Source organism: Amaranthus tricolor, chromosome 5 (assembly GCF_026212465.1).
Source record: "Amaranthus tricolor cultivar Red isolate AtriRed21 chromosome 5, ASM2621246v1, whole genome shotgun sequence".
Lineage (NCBI taxonomy): Eukaryota > Viridiplantae > Streptophyta > Magnoliopsida > Caryophyllales > Amaranthaceae > Amaranthus > Amaranthus tricolor.
Window position 1 is genome coordinate 19,548,250 of NC_080051.1, and position 22,042 is coordinate 19,570,291.

Consider the following 22,042-nt stretch of genomic DNA (forward strand, 5'->3'; position numbering starts at 1 on the left):
TAGAAAATATTTATTATATTGAATAATAAATTAATTTAATGGTAAAAAAGTAAATATGATAAACATTAAAAAGTACTTAAAAGAAAGTTATTGATGAAAAATAATATGAGGACCATAATTAATAAAAAATATTTTTATAAAGTTAGTAAAAAATATGTAGCGACCATAAGAAATATATATTTTTAAAATAAAGTTAATGGAAGATATGTGGAGACTATAAGCATTATTGAAATTAAAATAAGGATGAACAAAGTTTATTTTGTCAAAAATTTATTAGATAAATAGAAAGATTTTTTTATAAAAATAACAACAAATAAAACACTACAAAATATTTGAAAATACTTTATAAATTATTATAAATAGATAACCTAGTTTCTAAATCATTCCAACATATACTAGTCAAGCCACCAACAAATACCCAAGAACATTCTTCATCTACCACAAAATGCACCAAAACGGCAAGGTTTCATCCATGAAACGACAACCCCATGTAGTGGTGATGCCATACCCAGGCAGAGGCCACATAAACCCTTTACTCAACCTTTGCAAACTCATCCTTACAAAATCCAATGATTTTCTCTTTACCTTTGTAGTCACCGAAGAGTGGCTCGGCTTCCTCAGCTCCGAGCCCAAGCCACCGGCTAATATTCGTTACGCTGCTCTTCCTCAGGTGATTCCTTCCGAAGTTGACCGAGCCGATGACATGAATGGCTTCATTAAAGCTGTTCTTACAAAGCTTCAAGAACCCTTTGAGCGGCTCCTTGATCAGCTTGAGACGCCGCCAACAGCTATTATATATGATACATGGTTAAGTAGTTGGATGGTTGAGGTTGGAAACAAAAGGAATATTCCGGTGGCTTCGCTTTTTCCAATGTCGGCTTCGGTGTTCACTTTCTTTCATCATTTCGACTTGCTGGTGCAACATGGTCATTTCCCTCTTGATATTATAGGTAATCTTTATACTTCTTCCAATTCACTAATAATGTTTCATTTGCTTTTTGAACACTATTTATCTCTTACTTTTAATTTGTATTTTATTATTAATCTATAAGTTTAAGTATAATCAAGTGAGATCTTGTTTGATTCGTTTTAACGCAAAGATTATTTATATCAACTTTTCATAATTTTTAATTGTGCACAACTAAAAATATTAAAGATCGAATAAGTGCATTGGATATAGTGCATAAAGTAAATAAGACATTAGTAGTGAATTGCAGGGAATATTATTTCAGTTAATTTCATTCAAGATTCATTATATTGAATTTATTTTTAAAACTCATTATTTTATTTATCGATTTATTTTATTTTACGCTTTTTCTAAGTTCCTCCATTCTAAAATACTTATTATAGTTGTTAACACTATTCATCGTTTAAGTTTATTTTATATTACGGTTAATGTGTAAGGAAAAATATAGTCAAGTGGGATATAATTGAATCGTTTAATCGCATATTTTTATAATATTAACTTTTTATAATTTTTACATGTGCATAGGTAGATATATAAATGATCTAACTGACAGATTAGATTACATGTAGCAAGTATATTAAAACGGAGGAAGTATTATGTAAGAATAAAATAATTAAGTAAAAATTTATATGGTTTGTTATAATTTTTAAATATTCATTCTAAAAATATATATATTTGGCGTTAAAAATAGAGTATTGTTTTAGATAAAAATAAAATATCAAATAGCATAAAAACGAAAATATTGTTATTGAAATGATTTTGTGTTTGAAATTTATAGATATACTATTTTCATTCCACTTATTTTTGTACTAATTGTCGTTTTGGTTCGTCTTAGTCGTTTTACATTATTTTTATTTTAAATAATGGTTCACCACTTTCTTTTAGTATCATCTATATATTTTAACTCTCTTTTACTTTCATCCCAAAATTCATTATCTAATTTTTTCATTTATTATCAATATTTTCCTTAAATAAACTCAATATGTTTTTGGTCCAAAATGGATGGAGGAAGGGAGTAGGCAAGTAGCCCACTACCACATAAGTAAGAAAACTAAAATAACAACAGCTGCAAAAACTAGACCAAGTTTACAGCGGAAGATGTCGTTTGATATTTTGATTACACACACTTATACAGACAATCAAGAACAGAAGGTTTCTTGATCAGATTGTTTGTTTTATGTTGAATTCTTAGCAATCTTGAATGACTATTTGTCCCTGGAAAAGACACTAATTCCCCTTAGGAATGCAAGACCTAATTCCTCACAATTCTCTCAATGATCAACGTGATCTTGAAGAAGTATGATTCTCTCACGGATTGAATACACTCAACCTTAGCAAGACAGAAACAACAAAACAGAAACAATACTTGTTCTCTGAATGCTCAATTAACTTTGATGAAAGTTCATGAATGATTAAAAAACTCAAAACTAATTACAAAGTGGAGGAGAGCCTTATTTATAGAATTGGCTTCCATCCTCTAATGGCTAACAATCAAGAAAAAGACGCCTAAAATCCTAACGGCTATAACAGAATACAGAAGCTTTAAAATAGAACACGTTAGGTCTTTTGTCTGCGTTTGGGAACACCAAGTTGTTCCCTATTCTTCCTCTTTCAGTTACAGGGCTATGTATGCTGTTCATTCGCTTTATTTGCTTGTGATGCTTCATTTGCTTGGGATGCTTTATTTGTTTGGAATGGGTTGCTTAGAATGGGCTGAGTTCAGCTCCTAGTTCCCCAATACTTGTGTCTTTATTGCTTGAGTTCTCAGCATTATCCCCAATATCACCCCTGTGTTGTTTATGTGAAGAGAGTGATCTTATTGCACTTGTTGCATTCCCTCCTTCTTCAGCTCGAATTGTCCTCAATTCAGATTGTGCATAGTATGGTCCTAAGTCTCCTATGTGGAATATGGCAAGGACTCCATATTGCTTTGGCAGATTTGTCTTGAAAGTATTATCCCCAATCTGGAGCTCTTGTGTAGTTGAGGGGTGCTTGTTAACCTCCTGTTGATATACAGCAGTAGCCTTCTCAATGTTCCTTTGCATTTGCTTGTGGATGTTCATCTTTGTTTCAACGTGTTTTGTAGCATCCCCATGTGTTCTGCAATGCAAAGAAAAAACAATTAGTGTTACAGGCAATATAGCATTTATTCCATATACACAATCAACCCCTGTGTATACAGTTCTGAAATCTGGGTCAGTTTGATACTGTCCCTTAATCATCTTGATCCCCAAAGCCTTAGCATTTGGTAGAGTTAGCAAGTGTGCTGTCCTACTTAATGTATCTGTCACTATTTTAGGTTTTCCATTTTTATGCTTAGCAGCAAGGTTAAAATTCTGCATGAACTCAACCCACTTAGCACGCTTGGCATTAAGTCTATTCTGTTCCCAAGTATGTCTAATGGATTCATGGTCTGAATTGTTTGCAGACTGTTCTAACAAGTTATCATTCCCAACACCTAAGTTGTTACTCTTCTGTCTGACCTTCTTGTTGAACAATAGAAAGACTTTCCCTTCCCTTCTGTATTCCTTAATACTCACCTTCCTACTTATCAAAGGTACACTATCTACTGGTTTCTGTGAAGGTAAAGTGGACTTACTACCTGCTGTCTTCTGTGGAGGCACAGTTCTATGAGGTGGCAGGGGCATAAGGGCTTTCAACTTCCCCTCATGTCTCAAAGTATAAACATTAGTGTAGCCATCATGTAGGGTTTTTCTATCATGCTGCCATGGGCTACCCAAGAGCACATGACAGGCAGTCATGTCTAGCACATCACAAAGCACTCTATCTTTAAATGACCCAATGGAAAATTGAACCAAACATCTCTGCTTCACATAACCACTAGCTTTGCTATCTAACCACTTTAGTTTATAAGGGTGTGGGTGTGGCTTAGTCTCTAAGTCCAAGGTCTGAACTAAATCCTTGCTAACACAATTAGTTTCACTCCCCCCATATATGATTAAGTCACAAATTTTTCTCTCAATTTTGCACTTAGTTTGGAAGATATTATCCCTTTGGTCATTTGGTTTGATCTTTGGAGTAGCATGGAAGTTCCTTCTAATCAACGTATTTTGCATATCTGGTTCAGGGTAAACTTTCTCTCTATTTTCTTCCTCCTCACTGCTCTCAGTTCCTCCAAAAGTCTCTAAAACTCCTTCATCATTCACAAAATATGAACCATCAGGATCCTTCTTAGATGTGGAAGGCCAAACTTCCTCTTCCTTTCCATTCCTGCTGACTAACATGACCCTTGGTCTGCCTACTTCCCTAATTTCTGCCCACTCCTGCACAGTGAAGGCTCTAGCATTGGGACACTCATTCTTTATGGGACCATGTCCATGACATTTGAAGCAAACTACCCCCTTTAAGTCCCTGGGATTTCTGTCTTTGGTAGTGTTGATCAGAGGGGGAATCTTATCTGGTGCAGTAGTCTAAGTGACAGTATGTGTTGGTGTTGCAACACTTCTTGGGTGGCCTGTACTGGGTTTCTTCTTTGAATATTTCTCTAAAGTGAGGGCATTGCTACAAGCTAGGCTGAAGGTAAGGTTTGGGGTCAGTTCCAGCTTTCTCCTTAGTCTTCCCTTAAGCCACCTATAAACTTCCCAATCTTCATCTCCTCAGTCTCATTAGTGTCACAAACAACAGACAACCGTTCACATTCTTGGATATATTCTGACACAGTCCTATTTTCCTGTCTCAATGTTCCCCATTGTATGCACAGCTGTTGTTTATAATTGCGTGGGACATATTTCCTCTTTAGGTGCTTTCTTAACTTTTCCCATGTACTGATTTTCTCCCTGTCCTCCCTCCTTCTTTGCTTCTGAACTCCATCTGACCATACTGCAGCAAGCTTGGTCAGTTTAATCTTAGCTAGCTTAAACTGCTGTTTAGGTGTAGTATCCTTAAAGTCAAAATATCTTTCCATGTTGGCTTCCCAATCTAGGTACACCTCTGGGTCTGGAGAGGTAAGTCAATCTTCAAGGTTTTGTCCACACTGATCCTATTATTCTGAGGGTATTGTGGTGGTCTCTATCCCTGATTTCCCATGTTATTGGCTACTGTAAGGGCTAGTTGCTGGACTATATTGGTAAGGGCTTCTAGTTTCTCATCCATGTCCATATTTCCCAAGGTACTCACAAACAGAACAATGGTAAGGCAACTAACAACCAGAACCTGCAAGAAGATTTCCACAACAATTTTTCAAGAAACCAAAACAATTGCACAATACCAGCCACAATCTTGCAAGAAACTTTCCAACAATAAATTTCCAGAAACAACAATGAATACACAGATACACAAAACCCTAATTTCTCAGAACAATATTCAAAAATCAGATTGCATACATCAATTTTTTCAAAAAGACACGTAATGTACAGTAATTTCTAAACAAATGTTGTTAAATTCTTATCAATTATCACAATCAAAACAGTCAAGAATTGAATTATACGAATCAATTTATGCGAAAACTCAAAAATTCGATTACTAGACAACAATTTGATACGCATGCATTGATATTAGAGTCAGATTTCAGAAATCCTTCTCCACAATCAAATTCATATAATGATAAATCGAATTCTACAACCCTTAACACAGAAATTAATATCAAGGAAGAATTGAATTTATACCTGTGATTGCCAATTGCAACAAAATGTGTACAATACTTGATTTTCTGATTACTCTTCTCAGAAAACGCGAAATTACCTATTGCCTGCTTCCCTTGTATCCTATCTTCGTGTCCCTTATCAGAACACTGCTCTGATACCAAGTTGGACAAAGTTTGCAGCGGAAGATGTCGTTTGATATTTTGATTACACACACACTTATACAGACAATCAAGAACAGAAGGTTTCTTGATCAGATTGTCTGTTTTATGATGAATTCTAAGCAATCTTGAATGACTACTTATCCCTGGAAAAGACACTGATTCCCCTTAGGAATGCAAGGCCTAATTCCTCACAGTTCTCTCAATGATCAACGTGATCTTGAAGAAGTATGATTCTCTCACGAATTGAATACACTCAACCTTAGCAAGACAGAAACAACAAAACAGAAACAATACTTTTTCTCTGAATGCTCAATTAACTTTGATGAAAGTTCATGAATGATTAAAAAACTCAAAACTAATTACAAAGTGGAGGAGAGCCTTATTTGTAGAATTGGCTTCCATCCTCTAACGGCTAACAATCAAGAAAAAGGCGCCTAAAATCCTAACGGCTATAACAGAAAACAGAAGCTTTAAAATAGAACACGTTGGGTCTTCTATCTGCGTTTGGGAACACTAAGCTCCTATTCTTCCTCTTTCAATTTCAAGGCTATGTATGCTGTTCATTCGCTTTATTTGCTTGTGATGCTGTATTTGCTTGGGATGCTTTATTTGTTTGGAATGGGTTGCTTGGAATGGGCTGGGTTCAGCTCCTAGTTTCCCGATACTTATGTCTTTATTGCTTGAGTTTTCAGTCTCCAATATCACCCCTGTATTGTTCATGTGAAGAGAGTGATCTTATTACCCTTGTTGCAAAAACATAAGGCGAAAGGAGTAATATTTAACTAAAATATGTATAAAAAAGCTAGCATCGAAATTATTGCAAATGTTTTGAGTAAATTTTCTTTGTATTGTATGTTAAATAATTAATATTCTTTGTAGTTGTCCGCTGGAGCCTCGATTTGTGACGTTGTAGCAATTCAATGAACATAGATAAATACATTACTTCTTCGTTTAAAATAGTGAAGTAAATGATAAATTATTTCAATAATTTAGAGGATCTAATAGGTAGTCTTGAAAAGCCAAGACCCACGACTTAAAAAATAATACAAATCTAGTCTTGTATTAAAAAATAAAAAATAAATTTAATTGAGTTGTTTAATCAGTCAAGGATCAAACTTAGTCATTAACAATAATTTGGTTTCTACTTGTATTTTTTTTTAAATAACTAGTGATATCACTTATTTTTTTCTAAAGCAGTCCATGAGTTTATTTATATTCGCATTAAGAGAAAATGTCAAGACATTGAAATTAAATACATAACTTAAAATTTATACGTGTAAAGTATTATTATTTTATTTAATAATGTCATAGATTTCAATATTACTCATAATAGTAAGGTATTAGAAGATAAATGGTATGACACAAGTAAAATAGTAAAATTAATAACTTAAATAACTAAAAGAAAAAGTGAATAAATGTAGAAACGGTTAGAGATAACAAGAGGGGGTGAATTGTTGTTTGATAAGTTTAAGCGTTTTTACCCTATTTTTGTGGAATTAGATTGCGGAATCAAAATTTAAACTTTATGTTCAAATTTAGAGAGAGACAACACAATTTTTACGTTGAAACCTTCTAGGCTTAAATAGAAGGAAAAACCACGACCCCCCGAGATTTTTAATTCTTTAATATATTTTAGGCAATTCGTTACAATTACGTAAAACAAACAAAACTAAGCCAATACTTCTCTTTCTCTTGCTTCACACGAAGCTCTTTTCTCCCCTAGACATCCCCAAGTGTAGTTACAATAATTCTCTCAAAAACTCTTTTACAAAGGCCAAAACCTAAGGGTAAAATTAATGAGTTGCACAAGAAATATTTCAAAGTTAATTGGCAATTTTTGAGCAAGAAATATATCTCATTAATTTTTCTACGCTAACTGAATAATCGGTTAAAAATTACATCCTTTTATATTGGAAGGTCACGTAGCTTAGTAAAGAAAATAACTACCCACTTCATCCTTAAACCTAAGCTTGAGGAAGAATAAGTGGAACTTGTATTGCAAGTAATAAAGCTACGGTTTTATTTTTTAAATAAAACAAGTTAGTTTTTCTTAATTAAAACCCAATAGTTCAAGCCTATTAACATGGAGAAAAATTAGGAGAAGTTCTCTCCACTTCTTTAGAAAATGTGGCAATAATTAAAAGTAGTTATAAATAAAATTTCTTTGCCAACTAACTCATTAATTTAATTACGCAACAAATTAATCTCACCCATACATCAACTAAGAAAAACTAGATTCTTCAAAAATTTTATTCAGAACTTTATTCAGAATTTTTCCGCTAACATTGATTCTTCCATACTCGAGTGTTGGGAACAGGACACTGTCTCTACTCATCAACAAGTATCGTCAGACTATCAACTTAGGAATAGTAGATCTCCTGTCTATATTTGACATCCTACAACGATCTTCCTATCTAACTATCTTGGATATTTTAGACACGTACAAAGTCCATAGACCAAGTCTTAGGTACTATCAACGATTCTTATCAAGACCGGATATTGACCTGCACACAATCTCTAAAATACAGTTGTTTATATTAAGTGTAGTCATCATCAAAATCTAAAAGGGCCAACAATAAATAAGCAACTCATCCTGTGTGAGGCCGCCTCACTATAAGATTGATTCATATAATTAATCAATTTTTATTTAATAGATCACTTTAAAATTGTAAGTAATTACTTTAACTACTAAATATATGTGTATCAGCTTAATAGATATGGTCTCACTATAAGACCGTCACATTAAAAAATTTATGATAAATAAAACATCGTAAATATTTAAAATTGTGCTAAAGCAAAAAAATAGAGAAAATTCGTATTTTTCTGGGCTTGTAAGTGTGGGCTAACTTTTGACTTCTCTATGCTTGGCCCCCTACTTTCAGAAATCAGAATTGTGTATTTTTATTGCATTCAATCTCAGCCTGATTAAAATGACCATATTTTCTAATTAAATCAAAGCATATTAATCTAAAATTTAAGTTGAGAAGTATTTAAAAAATTTTCTTGGTTATTCTTTTCGTTCTTTGAATTTAACGTAACTAATGTTTTAGTTTGTCTATTTAAATTTATTATATTTAAATTTCAATAATAATGCTACATTTTTTTTTTGAATATCATATATAGACTTATTCCCACTGTCCATGCAATTTATTTTTTCCATCCAGTTTTGTTTGTTAATCTTATTCATATGTTTTTTCAACAAAGTACATTTAAAAAATTAATTAATATATCCTTTATTAAACATTATAATGTACAATTTACACTACTAATTAGACGATTAATATCTAACAATTATAGCTACAGCTTCGTATTCAATTTCTATCTTTGGGTTTAGTTTAATTTTATTCAGTTCAGTAGAACTTCAGAGCTCATTTCGAGCAATTTCAAGTCAAATTCAGTTATAATTAGACAATTATGAGTCATTATCTGTTTACAACCTTTTTAGTAGTTGAATTCCACTCTATTGATGACTAAGTCATGTAAGATTTAATTTTGGGCTTACATTTATTTATTGTATAACTCAGGATGACTCACAATTTCAATTAATTTCAATTAGAAATAAGATCGATTGGTAATCGATTTAGGGTTGTACAGTAAAATTGTTGCATTCATTTTATGTAAAAGATGATCAAATGCTGATTCAATTTTTTCTTGCATTAAATGATCAATAAAAAAAAATACTCAACACATAAGTACTAATGCATGTCTTCATATCCATATGTTCTCATTTATTTTCTTGTAGAAAGAGGACATGAGATTGTGGACTACATACCAGGACTTCCTTCAACAAAAATTGGTGACCTAACAACAATTTTTGAAGGACATGGTAACAAGGCATTTCTACAAGTCATTAACACTTTATCATTCCTAAAAAATGCAACATGCCTATTATTTACATCCATCTATGAAATTGAAGAGGAGGTGATCAAGTGTGTTAAAGAAAAATTACCAATTCCAGTCTATCACATTGGACCTATGATACCATATTTTAACCTCAAACCCAACGAAAAATGTGTTTCTGATGAACCATACTTACAATGGTTGGATTGTCAACCAAAGGACTCGGTGTTGTATATTTCACAAGGTAGTTTTCTTTCAATCTCGAATGCTCAAATGGAGGAAATCATTGCGGGGATTAAAGAAAGTGATGTTCGTTTTCTATGGGTGACGCGAGGTGACACTTCAAGATTTAAAGACGGAGTTGGGGAGAAGGGATGCTTAGTACCATGGTGTGATCAATTAAAAGTGTTATGTCATCCTTCAGTCGGCGGATTTTGGACTCATTGTGGTTGGAATTCGACTTCAGAAAGTATTTACGCTGGTGTTCCTATGCTTACTTGTCCTATATTTTGGGATCAAATGCCCAATAGTAAGCTAATAGTGAATGATTTGAAGGTGGGATTTAGGGCAATTAATAGTGGTTATAATAAGGAAAAATTGGTTTCTAGGGTTGAAATAACAAAGCTTGTGACAACTTTTATGGACCCTCAAAGTGTTGAGAGGAAAGAGGTGGTTGAAAAGGCTAAAAGTTTAAAACATATCTTTAGAAGGGCTATTCAAGATGGAGGTTCAGCTACTTCTGATTTAGATGCTTTTATTAAACACATTGCCTAATTTTTAATTTTATTGTTTAATAAGTACAATTGCTTAACAATTATTCAATGATTGTCAACTCATAATGTTTTTAGTTAGATTTCAATTTTTATCATTTTTATGTTTTAAAACAATCATCTTTATTTCATTTATGATAAGATTATCATCTTTTCTCTTAATTTTTAATGAGAGAAATATCATAAATGAGTTTTTGGCTGTAAAATGCCACAATATATCTCAATTAGTGACTAAAATATACTTTAACAATGTGTTTAGTTGTCGATTATAAATTATGGGAATAATATTGAAAAGCTACCTCAATTTTGATAGGATAATCTCTTTAAAAGTTTAATGGTTTTACTTATTTTAATTCAATCAACTTAATTTCTTTACAAAATTTATTCAATAATGCAACTATTTATATCAATTTTTATAATCTTCATTTTCTTCCACCAATAAATTTTTTCCTGTCTAGTTTTAAACATTTCATCAATGCTTATGCTGATTTTAGCGTATTTAAATATTAGAATTAATTATAACATCAATGAGCACCAGTGGTCTAGTGGTAGAATAGTACCCTGCCACGGTACAGACCCGGGTTCGATTCCCGGCTGGTGCAACTTTTTGAGTTTTCAGATTATTCTTTTTCATTTTGAGAAAATCCTACTATTTGTTGTTTTCCTTTACATATCTTCTGCTTCAGCTGCATTAGCCCGATTTGCCCGGCCCGTTTCTTGCATAACCTTAAGTCGTGAAGTATCTCAACTAAAATAGAAATTACTCAATGCTCGTTGGCTTACCGCGATCACGGTAATAATACAATGATGCGATAATTGAGTGATATCGTAACGTCCAAATATGGATCTAAACTCTCAATGATAGGATATCGCTTAATACAACTTAGTCAAAATACGATTTTTTTACACCTTTACAATGTTGGGAGTAATATTCGATGCAATCCAGCTCCATAAGAACTTGTCAAAGGACATAGGTATATATCTATAATCTATCTATATATCTAGATTTTTGCAAATTTGCTATCTAAAACTTCCACATGTTTTCCTCTGATTGGTCAACAACCATATAAACCTTTTTTTAAAAAAAAACCTAACAAACTGATGGCTGACAAATAGCCAAGTAGAATAGGACCACAATCCTCTCAAGCAAATAAGAAATCAGATGAAGATATCTTCATAGATAAGAATTAACAACATCCCTCCTTTTAGTCTTTATAAAACTAACCTAAACTTGTTTACTTCACTTCATCTCCATAACCATCATCATCTCGGCCCACTACCTTCTATTTCTTCCCCTTTCAACAATGGCTTCCTCCACCATGGCTCTTTCTTCCCCCTCCCTTGCCGGAAAGCCCGTCAAACTCGGCCCCATCCCATCCGAAATCCTTGGTGAAGGAAGGATCACCATGAGGAAGACTGCTGCAAAGCCCAAACAAGTTTCATCAGGCAGCCCATGGTACGGCCCAGACCGTGTTAAGTACTTAGGCCCATTCTCCGGTGAGCCACCAAGCTACCTTACCGGTGAGTTCCCTGGTGACTACGGTTGGGACACTGCTGGGCTTTCAGCTGACCCGGAAACCTTTGCTAAGAACCGTGAGCTTGAGGTCATTCACTGCCGATGGGCCATGTTGGGTGCTTTGGGCTGTGTTTTTCCCGAGCTCTTGGCCCGTAATGGTGTTAAGTTTGGTGAAGCTGTTTGGTTCAAGGCGGGCTCACAAATCTTCAGTGAAGGTGGGCTTGATTACTTGGGTAACCCAAGCTTGATCCATGCCCAAAGTATCCTTGCTATTTGGGCTTGTCAGGTTATTCTAATGGGTGCTGTTGAGGGTTACCGTATTGCTGGTGGGCCTCTTGGAGAGGTGGTGGACCCACTTTACCCGGGTGGTAGCTTTGACCCGTTGGGCTTGGCTGATGACCCGGATGCATTTGCAGAGTTGAAGGTAAAAGAGATTAAAAATGGTAGATTAGCTATGTTCTCAATGTTTGGATTCTTTGTTCAAGCTATTGTTACTGGAAAGGGCCCACTTGAGAACCTTGCCGACCATCTTGCTGACCCTGTTAACAACAATGCTTGGGCTTACGCTACTAACTTTGTTCCTGGCAAGTGATCTATAGTTTTTAGAATATAGAGAAGATTAAGGACATGTACGATACTTGTTACTTGATTTTCTATGTAAATCGGTTATGAGTGAATGATTAATATATGGAGTATTATGAGTACTAAATATAGTGTTCAAGCTTAATTTGTTGGGCATGTCTTGCATTCTATATCAATTAATGTTAACTATGTATATTCGACCAAGTAATAATTGTACGTATATGTCAACAAATTAAGATCGTAATTTTATACATTATAACTTAACAAGCTGGAATATCATTACAATTGAAAGAAAATTGTTCAACTTATCATCAGATGGTATAGAAATTTTGATAAGAATTCAAATATTGTGCTTCAATGCTTGCTTTAAATAGTATTGCGTAATACATTCTAAACTAATTATTTGAAGTGTATGTAATACTTTCTCCTATTTAACTCACGTGTTCCGTCCCGTTTGACTTTTTTTTTCAATTTTTAGGTGGTTAATTTTTAGTAAGGATAAATCGATAAAATTAACTTACTCAAAATAAAAATGAGAGATTTAAAGTGACTTGACCCAATAAAAAATCAGACACTTATGGACTATGGTGAAAACGATTGAATATGTCTTTATCAATTATTAACATTGTCGATTCGACTAAGTTTATTGGTTGATTAATTCATTTTTGATCTAGAGTATGTTGTTGAAGCAAATTATATTCTTAACTATATTTTGGATTAGTCGCATATTAAACCTATGTTAATATAATATTAGGAAGAAACGGGAGAACAAGAAATTGATGATGTGTTTTCCTCTCCAATTCTCTTCAATTTATTTACCTTTTCCATTTTTCTTCATTTCTTCTCATTCTAACATAGTATTGAATTAAACCTCCACCACAAAAAGGTGCAAGTCGTTACTCTTAAAACAACTTTTTCTTTATATATGTTTCTTTTTATCATGTATTCGATGTATTTTTTTTTGTAACTAATGAAACTAATTTTTCCTACAAGGATGTAAGCTCACATCATTCACCAATTTTGCTTTACAGTATTTGACAAACAATTTATAACTTATTGCAAAAGAATCTCTAATTAAGAGTCACTAGTTTCATAAAATGATTTAACCAATGATGTATATCATTATCAACTATTGGTAATTTGAATAGGGAACACCATTATTTATTTATTTATTTATTTATATGGTAGATTAAGTTCTTGTATTCCATTTCAAAAGTGTACTTGTATTCTATAATTTTATTTTATTATTAAAAAACAAAAACAAATTCAATGGTCCATTACCTATGTCCCATGGCCAATTAATTATTTTAAGTACGAAATAAATAACATTTAAAAAAAATACAACAAGCACCAGTGGTCTAGTGGTAGAATAGTACCCTGCCACGGTACAGACCCGGGTTCGATTCCCGGCTGGTGCAGCTAATTTTTGCTTCACATTATTTATACCCTTTCAGATTATATAAATGCTGTTTGTTAACCATTTTTCCACTCTCGTTTTTGAACTTTTTCTCTCTTACCCGTAAAACTTAACCCTATTATTGCAATCGTCTACTCGGAAAAAAATTCAATGATGAATGCAGCATCAAATTCCCCAACCGATTTGATTTCAGGTCAGTAATTGCTTAATTTTCGATTTGCATTCAAATTTCCTGATTAATCTATCATACTATTTAGCATAAAAGTAAGAACAACGGCTCGGCTTGCAGATGACTCTGGAAACAGTGATTCCGACACAAACTCCGATGAAATCCCAGATTATTACCAGCCAATTACTTCAAATGAGGGAAACGAAGAAACTGATGAAAATAATCCAAATATTGTCAACGGATTTCATCATCATCAATATGATGCCATTAATCAACAAAGCAATTTAACAAACGGTATTGATTACTCTGCTAGTGTTGAAAACGGCGTGCAATCGTTAGATTTGAGTGAGGATGAAGAGGAGAGAAAACATGAAGAAGATGAGATGATGAGAAGAGCTGAAATGGATCGTGCGATGAGAAGAGCGTTTGAGGAAGATGAGAACCGCAGAAATGCTCCGTTGTCGTCAGAGAATGCAACGAGAGTGATGGAAGCCATGCGCGGGGTGTCATTTGCTGGATCGACTCCGGATTGGGTTCGCCATGTGCCGGAGGATAATTGGGTTATTCAACTCCAACACCTCCGCCAGCCGCGACATTCTCCTGTATAAAATGCGCTAGCAGAAGAAGGTATCGTTACTCTCAAAATTTGGTTCATTACTTCTCTTTTGATTCAATTACTTAATTTTTGACGCCAAAAACTCTTTAAAAATGGAAATTATACAATTCTTCAAAATTGTTGTGTAACTTTGCGCAACCATTATTGATACTTGATAGTGTTAAAGTTTTCAGTTTATGTTGGGTTTGAGTAGCTTGGAGTCATTTATTTTTTTTTTTAGACATTTTTTCTTCTTTTAATCGACTGAAGTTTCATGTCTGAATTCTCAAGTAAAAGTATATGGAATGAACTTATAATAAAATTCGGTTTTATTGTTGACATTAAATGGAGTTTGTTTTTAATGTGTAGAATATGAAAAAGAATTCCGCAATTCCTTGATACAATTAGAGCTCAAAGAATTGCACTTTACCCTGAGGTTTATGTTTGAAGCTACAATGCTAAGTTGGTATAAAGTGACTTGTGTTGATTGGGTCTGAATTAAGTGAATTGAGACGGCTAGAAAGTAATTTATATTTTGGTTCATCTTGGTTAGACATTGATGATTTTGGTCACGAAAAGCAGTGTTGATTCTCTTAATGATACCTATAAGAACAATAAAGTTGCATTAACTCCCACATAGGGTGAGGTTTGGAAGGGTTGGTTATACACAACCTATTAATGATAAGGCTAACAAAGAGGTTGTTTTCGACTAAATCTTGGTAACATATATCATGTGCAACTTCACATAATTATAAATCTTTTGTCCATCGTAATAAGGCTCATTGAGAGGATGAGTACACTTGAGTAACCAAAATAACAAAGACAAGGTTTTCACAGATCCTAAGTTTTAACTCCTTTGCAGCCCTTTGTCCGAGAAGCTTTTTGTCTTTTCGGCACTGTCTTCCATTGAACGGGAGAACTCACATATCTTACCTGTCATAGGGAGTATAGTCAATTAGTCAGTTTCGCTATTTTGGCATCCATAGATGTTATCTGTCATACAATATCCTCAAAATTTATCAGGATATGCTTGTGAGTTGTGGCTGTGCATCATTATATGACAGGAATTGACAGTGCAGATTCCGATAATGAAACAGCATGTTGTTACAACAGTAACTGCTACTTTCACCTAAGCAACAGCTCGCATGAATGGATTGGGGTGTGTTCTTACAACAGTCATCCGAGCCTTGAAATATTTTTCCTTACCTTCTAACACCTCAATTTCTTTTACACATCTGTTTTCCGGCTTTACTAACAGGAATTTTGGTAAAAATTCATTCGGGGAAATCAATCAGATCTGCACAAAACATAGGTTTTAAAGATTCTTACAAGGCGAAGAAAAATATGCTATATGAACTCTTTCTTCTTCTCACTTCTATAACTTTTTTCATTTGAAGCATTATAGAGACTTTAAACCTTGACAAGAGAACTCTGAGAATGTAATCTGAGTCACATTATGAAGCATCCTGTTGATAACATTAAGGACTAGGATCTATTATCAAATAAGGCATACAACATCCTTCTACTAAAGGCCAAAGCTGCAAACCTTGTATTAACAACACCATAATATTCACATATCATAGAGGTTTTTTAAGGACATCCCCCTCAAGATTATTATGTGGAGGATTCCCCAAAAAAATGTGAGTACTGGTTTAGTTTTACAAGCAGTTTTACAGACAAAATTTCAAACACAAAATAAACAAATTGTTTGTAGAGAAACTTCAACTTTAGACTTCGAACACTAAGGGCCAAGGTTTGATCTTTAGCTTCTGCAGTGGACACATCTATCCACATCCCCTCCTTTGAAGCTTCTAGGATTTTCTGCAGACTTCTTGAAACAGCCGCTAAGTCCTTCTTAATATCAAGGATATCTTCCTTGATACTGGCTATTTTTACTTTCAGCTCTGCGTCCTGCCCGACAACAACTTCTTTATCACAACCCTACAAACCTCCATGCAAATTTTAGCAAATTAATACATTTTCTTCTTCAACAATACGCAACTTAGTTAAAGCTTCCTCATAAAAAACACCATTCACATTCTCTTTCTCCTCTCCACTCAAATCAAACAAGAAATATTCAAAAAGTTTAGCTTTGTCCTACAATAACCTTTCGTCACACCTATCCGCTAGACCATTTAGAACATTAGTTTTTTACTTAGGGTTAACCATGTTTTGTGGTTTAGTCCCTTTTGGAACCCCAATTTTTTTTAATTTGTCGGTGCATCATTACAGGATAAAATTTTTGATAAACTGAGGATCAGTTCTAGATAAGGGCAAGTAAACATAGTATGACCCTGATTACAACAGTAAAAGCTACTAGATTTTCTCCAATGATCTTAAGCCTTTACAAAGGTAGTTTTACTTTTAAATAGAAAAGATTTGTTAAAACCCAAACCACTTTTGTTTGGAGATGATTGACAACATCTTGTTAAGATTAGATTTTGATTAAATCTTACAAGAGAGTCATGCTGAGTCATACATTTATAAATCAATTCTTGTTTCTCTGTCTCTAAATTATTTATGTGATGATTTGAAGACATGAACTTTTATTATAAAGTATAGTTTCGTCCATCTGAGTCTTGAACTCTCTGTCACATGATGACTGTAAGGTCCATCTGAGTTACGAAAGTTAATTGATATGCCTTTAGGTTAAATTACTGACTCAAATCTTTTGAGATTTTTTTTTGTTTTATCAAATCATCTCTCAAATTGATTTGCTTCACTCTGTTCGTTTAAATATATATTACACCGTATTTTGGTAAGAGCATCAGAAGGTCCTGAGATTAGGTTTTTTTTTACCATTACCTCGATTGAAACTCTGGATTCTTGAGTGTTCTCGTTGGCCATTAGACATAATTTTTGCTTTCTCATCCTTTTCAGGTTAGATTCAAATTATCAAATGAGTCTAAGTCACTCAAGGAAGTGATCATTGATTTCTCTTTATCTCTGAATCTTCGTTCCTTCTTTGGACAAGCTTTCTCGTTATAAGCTCAAGACTTTCTTCATCTTTGATTTCTTCTTCTTCTTCTTCTTCCTTTGTAGATAGTGTAGTTTCCTTGGTTTTAAATGTTATGGTAGGATAGGAGGAAGGAATTATACCGTCTTCATTGATAAGAAGTGCATGAGTAATAAGTTTTCCAATAAGACTGTCATAAGGTAGTGCGAAGGTCTTGAACTTCTTCTATGGTAGTAAAGATGATTTATTTGACTGTAATTTTTGGATACATGTTAGAGATTCGTTTGCGAAAACTCGGATTTATCTTTGGGTACGTCAACACCTTCTGTGTTTTTCTTTATTATAATGAAAGGACCTTTTTAAGCGATATTCCATAATTGGTGTAGAAAGAACATCTTCATCATGTTAATCTAGTGTTCGAAATTATCACCATTGAAATAAGGAGGTCTGTTCAGGGTACGATCATACTTTAGACCATCTCTAAAATGATCCATTTCTTACATATTTGTTTAAATCTTTTGAAATAGTGAGTCTGGGCTTTGATATCATTTGAAGAATCATTAATGGAAGTGTGGGATGACTACTCTAAAAGGGTTTGAATAGAGTATGATTTGTTTTCAAATTGTTTATCGAGATTTTGAATACTTGTTTAATTCAAGGACTTGAAGTAAAACAAATTCTAAGTGTGGAATTAAAAGAATTAAAAGTAGACAGTATAATTTTTGTGTACGAAGTTCACTATTAATAGCTAATGTCCGCCCTCGAGTTGTTAAATTTCAAAATTTGAAATCTTAAATTTGAGCAAGCAATTAAATCTTTATTTATCATACTAAATATTAAAATGTTTGAACATTATTGTCTTTCATCATCAAATATAATTGACGAATTAAAACCATTAAGTCATAACAAACAATGTCGAACCCCGGACATTAAAAGGGTGTTTTGCATGAACTTTTTAGGATAACTAAGGGATTTACTTTACTCATTTCATTATTTTGTATTTGTTATCATTAAAATTGGGTTCCACTTTCATAAGGATAATGGATACCTACAGATTGTTACCACTCATTTCTAATTAACAACCAATTATCTTCATTTTGTTTCCTCTCTTAATTCGCATTCCCTTACGATTCGTTATACCAAATAATTAACAAGAACAATATGTTTTTATCACAGAGTTGGCTAAGAGAAGGGATGAAGTAGCTGAGAGTCGAACCCAGGATCTTACTTAGGAAACGTGGTATTTTCTTTAACGAAGACAAAATTCAATCTCTGATAATAAATACACTTAAATTTCCCTTATGTGTTGTTTGGCCGGAGGAAATTGAGGTTTGGGATTGAGATTGTTAGGTAGGACTATAGAAATTTCCTTTTTTGTTTGTGGAGACTTTGTAAATTATAGACATTTTTGCCACTAATGAAAGTAAAGAAAATAAAGAGATGGGGGACAAATTTGTAAATATAATCAACGTTTATCTAATTTTTGATCTATATTTATCATTTTTAAAACAAGGACATGAGACATTTATTTTCAGAGTCACATTCTAAAGTCTTATTTCAAGTCTAAACTATAGTCTCTTCAACTCTCATTTCCACTTGTCAAACAGCCCCTTATCCTCTCTTTATGGATTCGCTGTCATTACATTGTCATTCTTCACACCAAAAAGCCCTTAAAAATTCTCTTGATGTATCCTTGATGACTATTAGAAATAACTATTGACTGCAAACCTAGTGACCTTGCCATCTTAAGCACATTTTCGTGATCTCTTTTAACCCTTACATATTGTTGGGTTGTATCATCACATCAGTTTGGTGAATGATTTCATGTTGATTGATTTTTTTTTTTTTTTTTTTTTACAATGTTAATCTTGTAAATCGAAGGCATTATCATATCTAATTGTTTCTTGAGTGATCATATGTTATATGATTGAGCAAGCATACCCAAATCAATCTTTTGATCATCAACAAATAGTACAATTCATTAAAAATCTTTTCCATTTCTCTTTTGATTTACCACTTGTTTTTTTAAACATTGTTTGAAACGTGATTTTGCATTGAATATCCACAAGTAGCTTTTGAATTGAGAGAAGGTTATGTTTCAATGCAGTTACATGTAATACATTTTTGAGAATGACTTAATTTTGCAGTCTTATACCATTTGTGTGATATGCGAGATGATTTGGAATAGGAATAAGATTGATCAGAACAGTAAAGAAACATTATCTAAAGAAAGAGTTTTTTGTATATATCAGCCTGGTATGAATTTTCCATCCCAGCTTAGGTATCATCAAAATGTTCCTCAATATCTGAAGGGACAGCTTTTTTATTGCAGGTCCAGGGTAGGCTAAGGGAGGGGAAGGAAGGGCTATCGAGAATAGCTTTTTGATGAGGATTGCGACTGACGAGTGTTTTGGTGCCTTTTGTTAATGCGTAATTATTGTAATTATATTCCTGTAATTATGAGATTATATTCTTGTAATCATGGGATTGTACTCATAGCTTCCATGGAGAACTCAAGGAAGACTTTCACCCTTCTTTCATATCACTTTTGAGTGAAGGATTAAGAGGGTTTTGGTGTTTGTGTTACCTTAGTATTGTCTAGAGAAGACTGATGTACCGATTAATTTTATTGGTGATTCGTGGAAGAGTTTGATACCACCTACATCTTGTAGATTTTTCCCTCATTGGTTTTCCAAGTAAAAGTTGTGTGAGCTATATTTTCCCGCATTCTTTACTTTTTTTTATGTTTATTTCTGGGTATATTATTTTTGTTACTTGATTAGATGGATTTATGTTGCTCATTTAACAACACAAAGGGAGAACGTAAAGAGTGTTAAGTTTTACTTTTCTCAAAGTAGTGGTATCAGAACCAGGTTTATACAACTTGAGTGTGTTTCTTGTTTTGGTTTATGATAGATGAAAAAACTAGTCTGCACGGTATGATTTATTTGGACTCAACTAATTATGTTGTGTGAAAAACTATGATGAAAGACATTATTTATGTGAACGATTTATATGAATCAATCTTAAATAAGACTAATCTCTACTGGTCAAGATGGAAGTAAATTGAAAATCTTGAACCGAAAATCAATAGGTTCCATTAAAATTTTTTTGTTAATATTAGTGTGCTCCAACTTGTTGCTAAAGACAAAATTGTTATGAATTATGCAAGAAACTTGACGCTATGCATGGGGAAAAGAATATCTTAAGTGAAGCGTCACTGATGGATAAAGTTAGAATTTCATGATGGTAATAACATAGTACATCTAATGAATTTAGGGTTTGTTAACTAATTTTCTGTAGTGAAGATGCCTTTAAATGATGAGTTGCATGCATACTACTTTGCTCATTGCTAGAAAGTTGGGATATGTTATTTGTGTCACTTAGAAAATTTGCTCCTGATATTAAATTGACAATGGATAGTGCCATGGTAGTTTGTGTCACTTAGAAGCATAACCAAGCTCCCTATGATATAGACAATTCTAAGGGCATGGCTTAATTCAGGATTAGAGTTGTTTGCGATTAAAAAAGTTTTGAAGAAAGGTGAAAAGAGACGACTCCAAAGAAAGAAAAAATGGTTCCTTCGAGACAAAGTCAGAAAAGAAAAATATTGCAGCTTTAGCAATTAGTGATGATGATTTGCTCTTCATTAGTGATGAAGAATGCTTAAATGTATCTTGTGATGTATCGCAATTGGGTGATTGATTCGGGTGTTTTCTATCATCTAAATCCGCACCAAGACTATTTCTCCATCACTTAACATTATTCTTTATCTTTGACAATAATAATATTTTCTTATTTTTTTCATAAATATTTATGTCCAATATAAACATGACCTTAGATCGATTACATTTTAAGATAGATAATATTACTGAGGCCTTGTGTTTATTAATCTAAGGATTGAAAAGTAGTAAACTAGGCTAAGTATGAAGCCCTTTATTGTTGGGTTGTTCCCTCCCACTTTGGTGGAAGAGCCCTATATTTTTTAATGAGCTAAGGAAATGTAATTCATTTTTCTAAGGAGTTAAAAAGGGAGAGGAAAAAAAAATCAAGCTATTCTACCCACTATGAGTTACACGCACAAAACTCTTATCTTTTTAGATTATTTACTTAATTGTGTTTGTTTGTGGTTTTTTTATTGTTGCTTGATAAGATTGGTTTAGTTGGCTTATCGAATAACACAAAGTGTGAAAGTGAAAAATGTTATATGAATGTTTAGTGTCACTTTTCTTAACATTTATATACTAAGAAAACTTAATACAAAGCCTTAACAATAAGATTGGTTTATTCAGCTCATTCAAACGAGCCCGCAGCCTGCTCTCTGCTCGTTTATGTGACATGGTGTTGTGCCATTCTGCTTGCATTTTGATCTTGATTCTCGTTCAAGCACATTGATAGCTTAAAAAAACACCCTTTGACTCATTGACTAATTTTGGCATGCACACTGCTACATGCTCAATTGATT

General features: G+C 33.3%; 3 protein-coding genes and 2 non-coding genes across 9 annotated transcripts; all 5 read left to right on the top strand.

The window, feature by feature from the left end:
- The first annotated feature begins 393 nt into the window (after positions 1 to 393).
- Positions 394 to 10,517, top strand: LOC130812541 (UDP-glycosyltransferase 87A2-like). Its single transcript, XM_057678051.1, has 2 exons — positions 394 to 950; positions 9,475 to 10,517. Exons 1-2 carry the CDS (start codon positions 446 to 448, stop codon positions 10,344 to 10,346), a joined length of 1,377 nt encoding a protein of 458 aa, XP_057534034.1. The 5' UTR covers positions 394 to 445; the 3' UTR covers positions 10,347 to 10,517.
- A 356-nt stretch (positions 10,518 to 10,873) lies between these two features.
- Positions 10,874 to 10,944, top strand: TRNAG-GCC (transfer RNA glycine (anticodon GCC)). The gene has a single exon. It is a non-coding gene; the product is annotated as a tRNA-Gly (tRNA).
- Positions 10,945 to 11,456: 512 nt separating this feature from the next.
- On the top strand, positions 11,457 to 12,567 carry LOC130812542 (chlorophyll a-b binding protein of LHCII type 1-like). Its single transcript, XM_057678052.1, has one exon. The coding sequence runs from the start codon at positions 11,647 to 11,649 to the stop codon at positions 12,448 to 12,450; it is 804 nt and encodes a 267-aa protein (XP_057534035.1). The 5' UTR covers positions 11,457 to 11,646; the 3' UTR covers positions 12,451 to 12,567.
- A 1,220-nt stretch (positions 12,568 to 13,787) lies between these two features.
- Positions 13,788 to 13,858, top strand: TRNAG-GCC (transfer RNA glycine (anticodon GCC)). The gene has a single exon. It is a non-coding gene; the product is annotated as a tRNA-Gly (tRNA).
- A 60-nt stretch (positions 13,859 to 13,918) lies between these two features.
- Positions 13,919 to 20,288, top strand: LOC130812543 (uncharacterized). 5 transcript variants are annotated; one of them, XR_009042069.1, is made up of 5 exons: positions 13,919 to 14,050; positions 14,147 to 14,653; positions 18,754 to 18,817; positions 19,725 to 19,833; positions 19,910 to 20,288. XR_009042069.1 is itself a non-coding variant. In XM_057678054.1 (3 exons), exons 1-2 carry the CDS (start codon positions 14,008 to 14,010, stop codon positions 14,632 to 14,634), a joined length of 531 nt encoding a protein of 176 aa, XP_057534037.1. In that variant the 5' UTR covers positions 13,919 to 14,007; the 3' UTR covers positions 14,635 to 14,653; positions 18,754 to 20,288. The 5 variants fall into 5 exon arrangements, 2 of the variants coding, with proteins under 2 accessions (XP_057534037.1, XP_057534036.1); XR_009042068.1 differs by lacking the exon at positions 19,725 to 19,833; XR_009042070.1 differs by lacking the exon at positions 18,754 to 18,817.
- Positions 20,289 to 22,042: the final 1,754 nt, after the last annotated feature.

Coding starts and splice junctions, on each gene's coding strand:
- LOC130812543 (XM_057678054.1), top strand. CDS start 14,008: ATGATGAATGCAGCATCAAATTCCCCAACCGATTTGATTTCAG. Junction 14,051..14,146: donor CCCAACCGATTTGATTTCAG/GTCAGTAATTGC, acceptor CTCGGCTTGCAG/ATGACTCTGGAAACAGTGAT.
- LOC130812541 (XM_057678051.1), top strand. CDS start 446: ATGCACCAAAACGGCAAGGTTTCATCCATGAAACGACAACCCCATGTA. Junction 951..9,474: donor TTTCCCTCTTGATATTATAG/GTAATCTTTATA, acceptor ATTTTCTTGTAG/AAAGAGGACATGAGATTGTG.
- LOC130812542 (XM_057678052.1), top strand. CDS start 11,647: ATGGCTTCCTCCACCATGGCTCTTTCTTCCCCCTCCCTTGCCGGAAAG.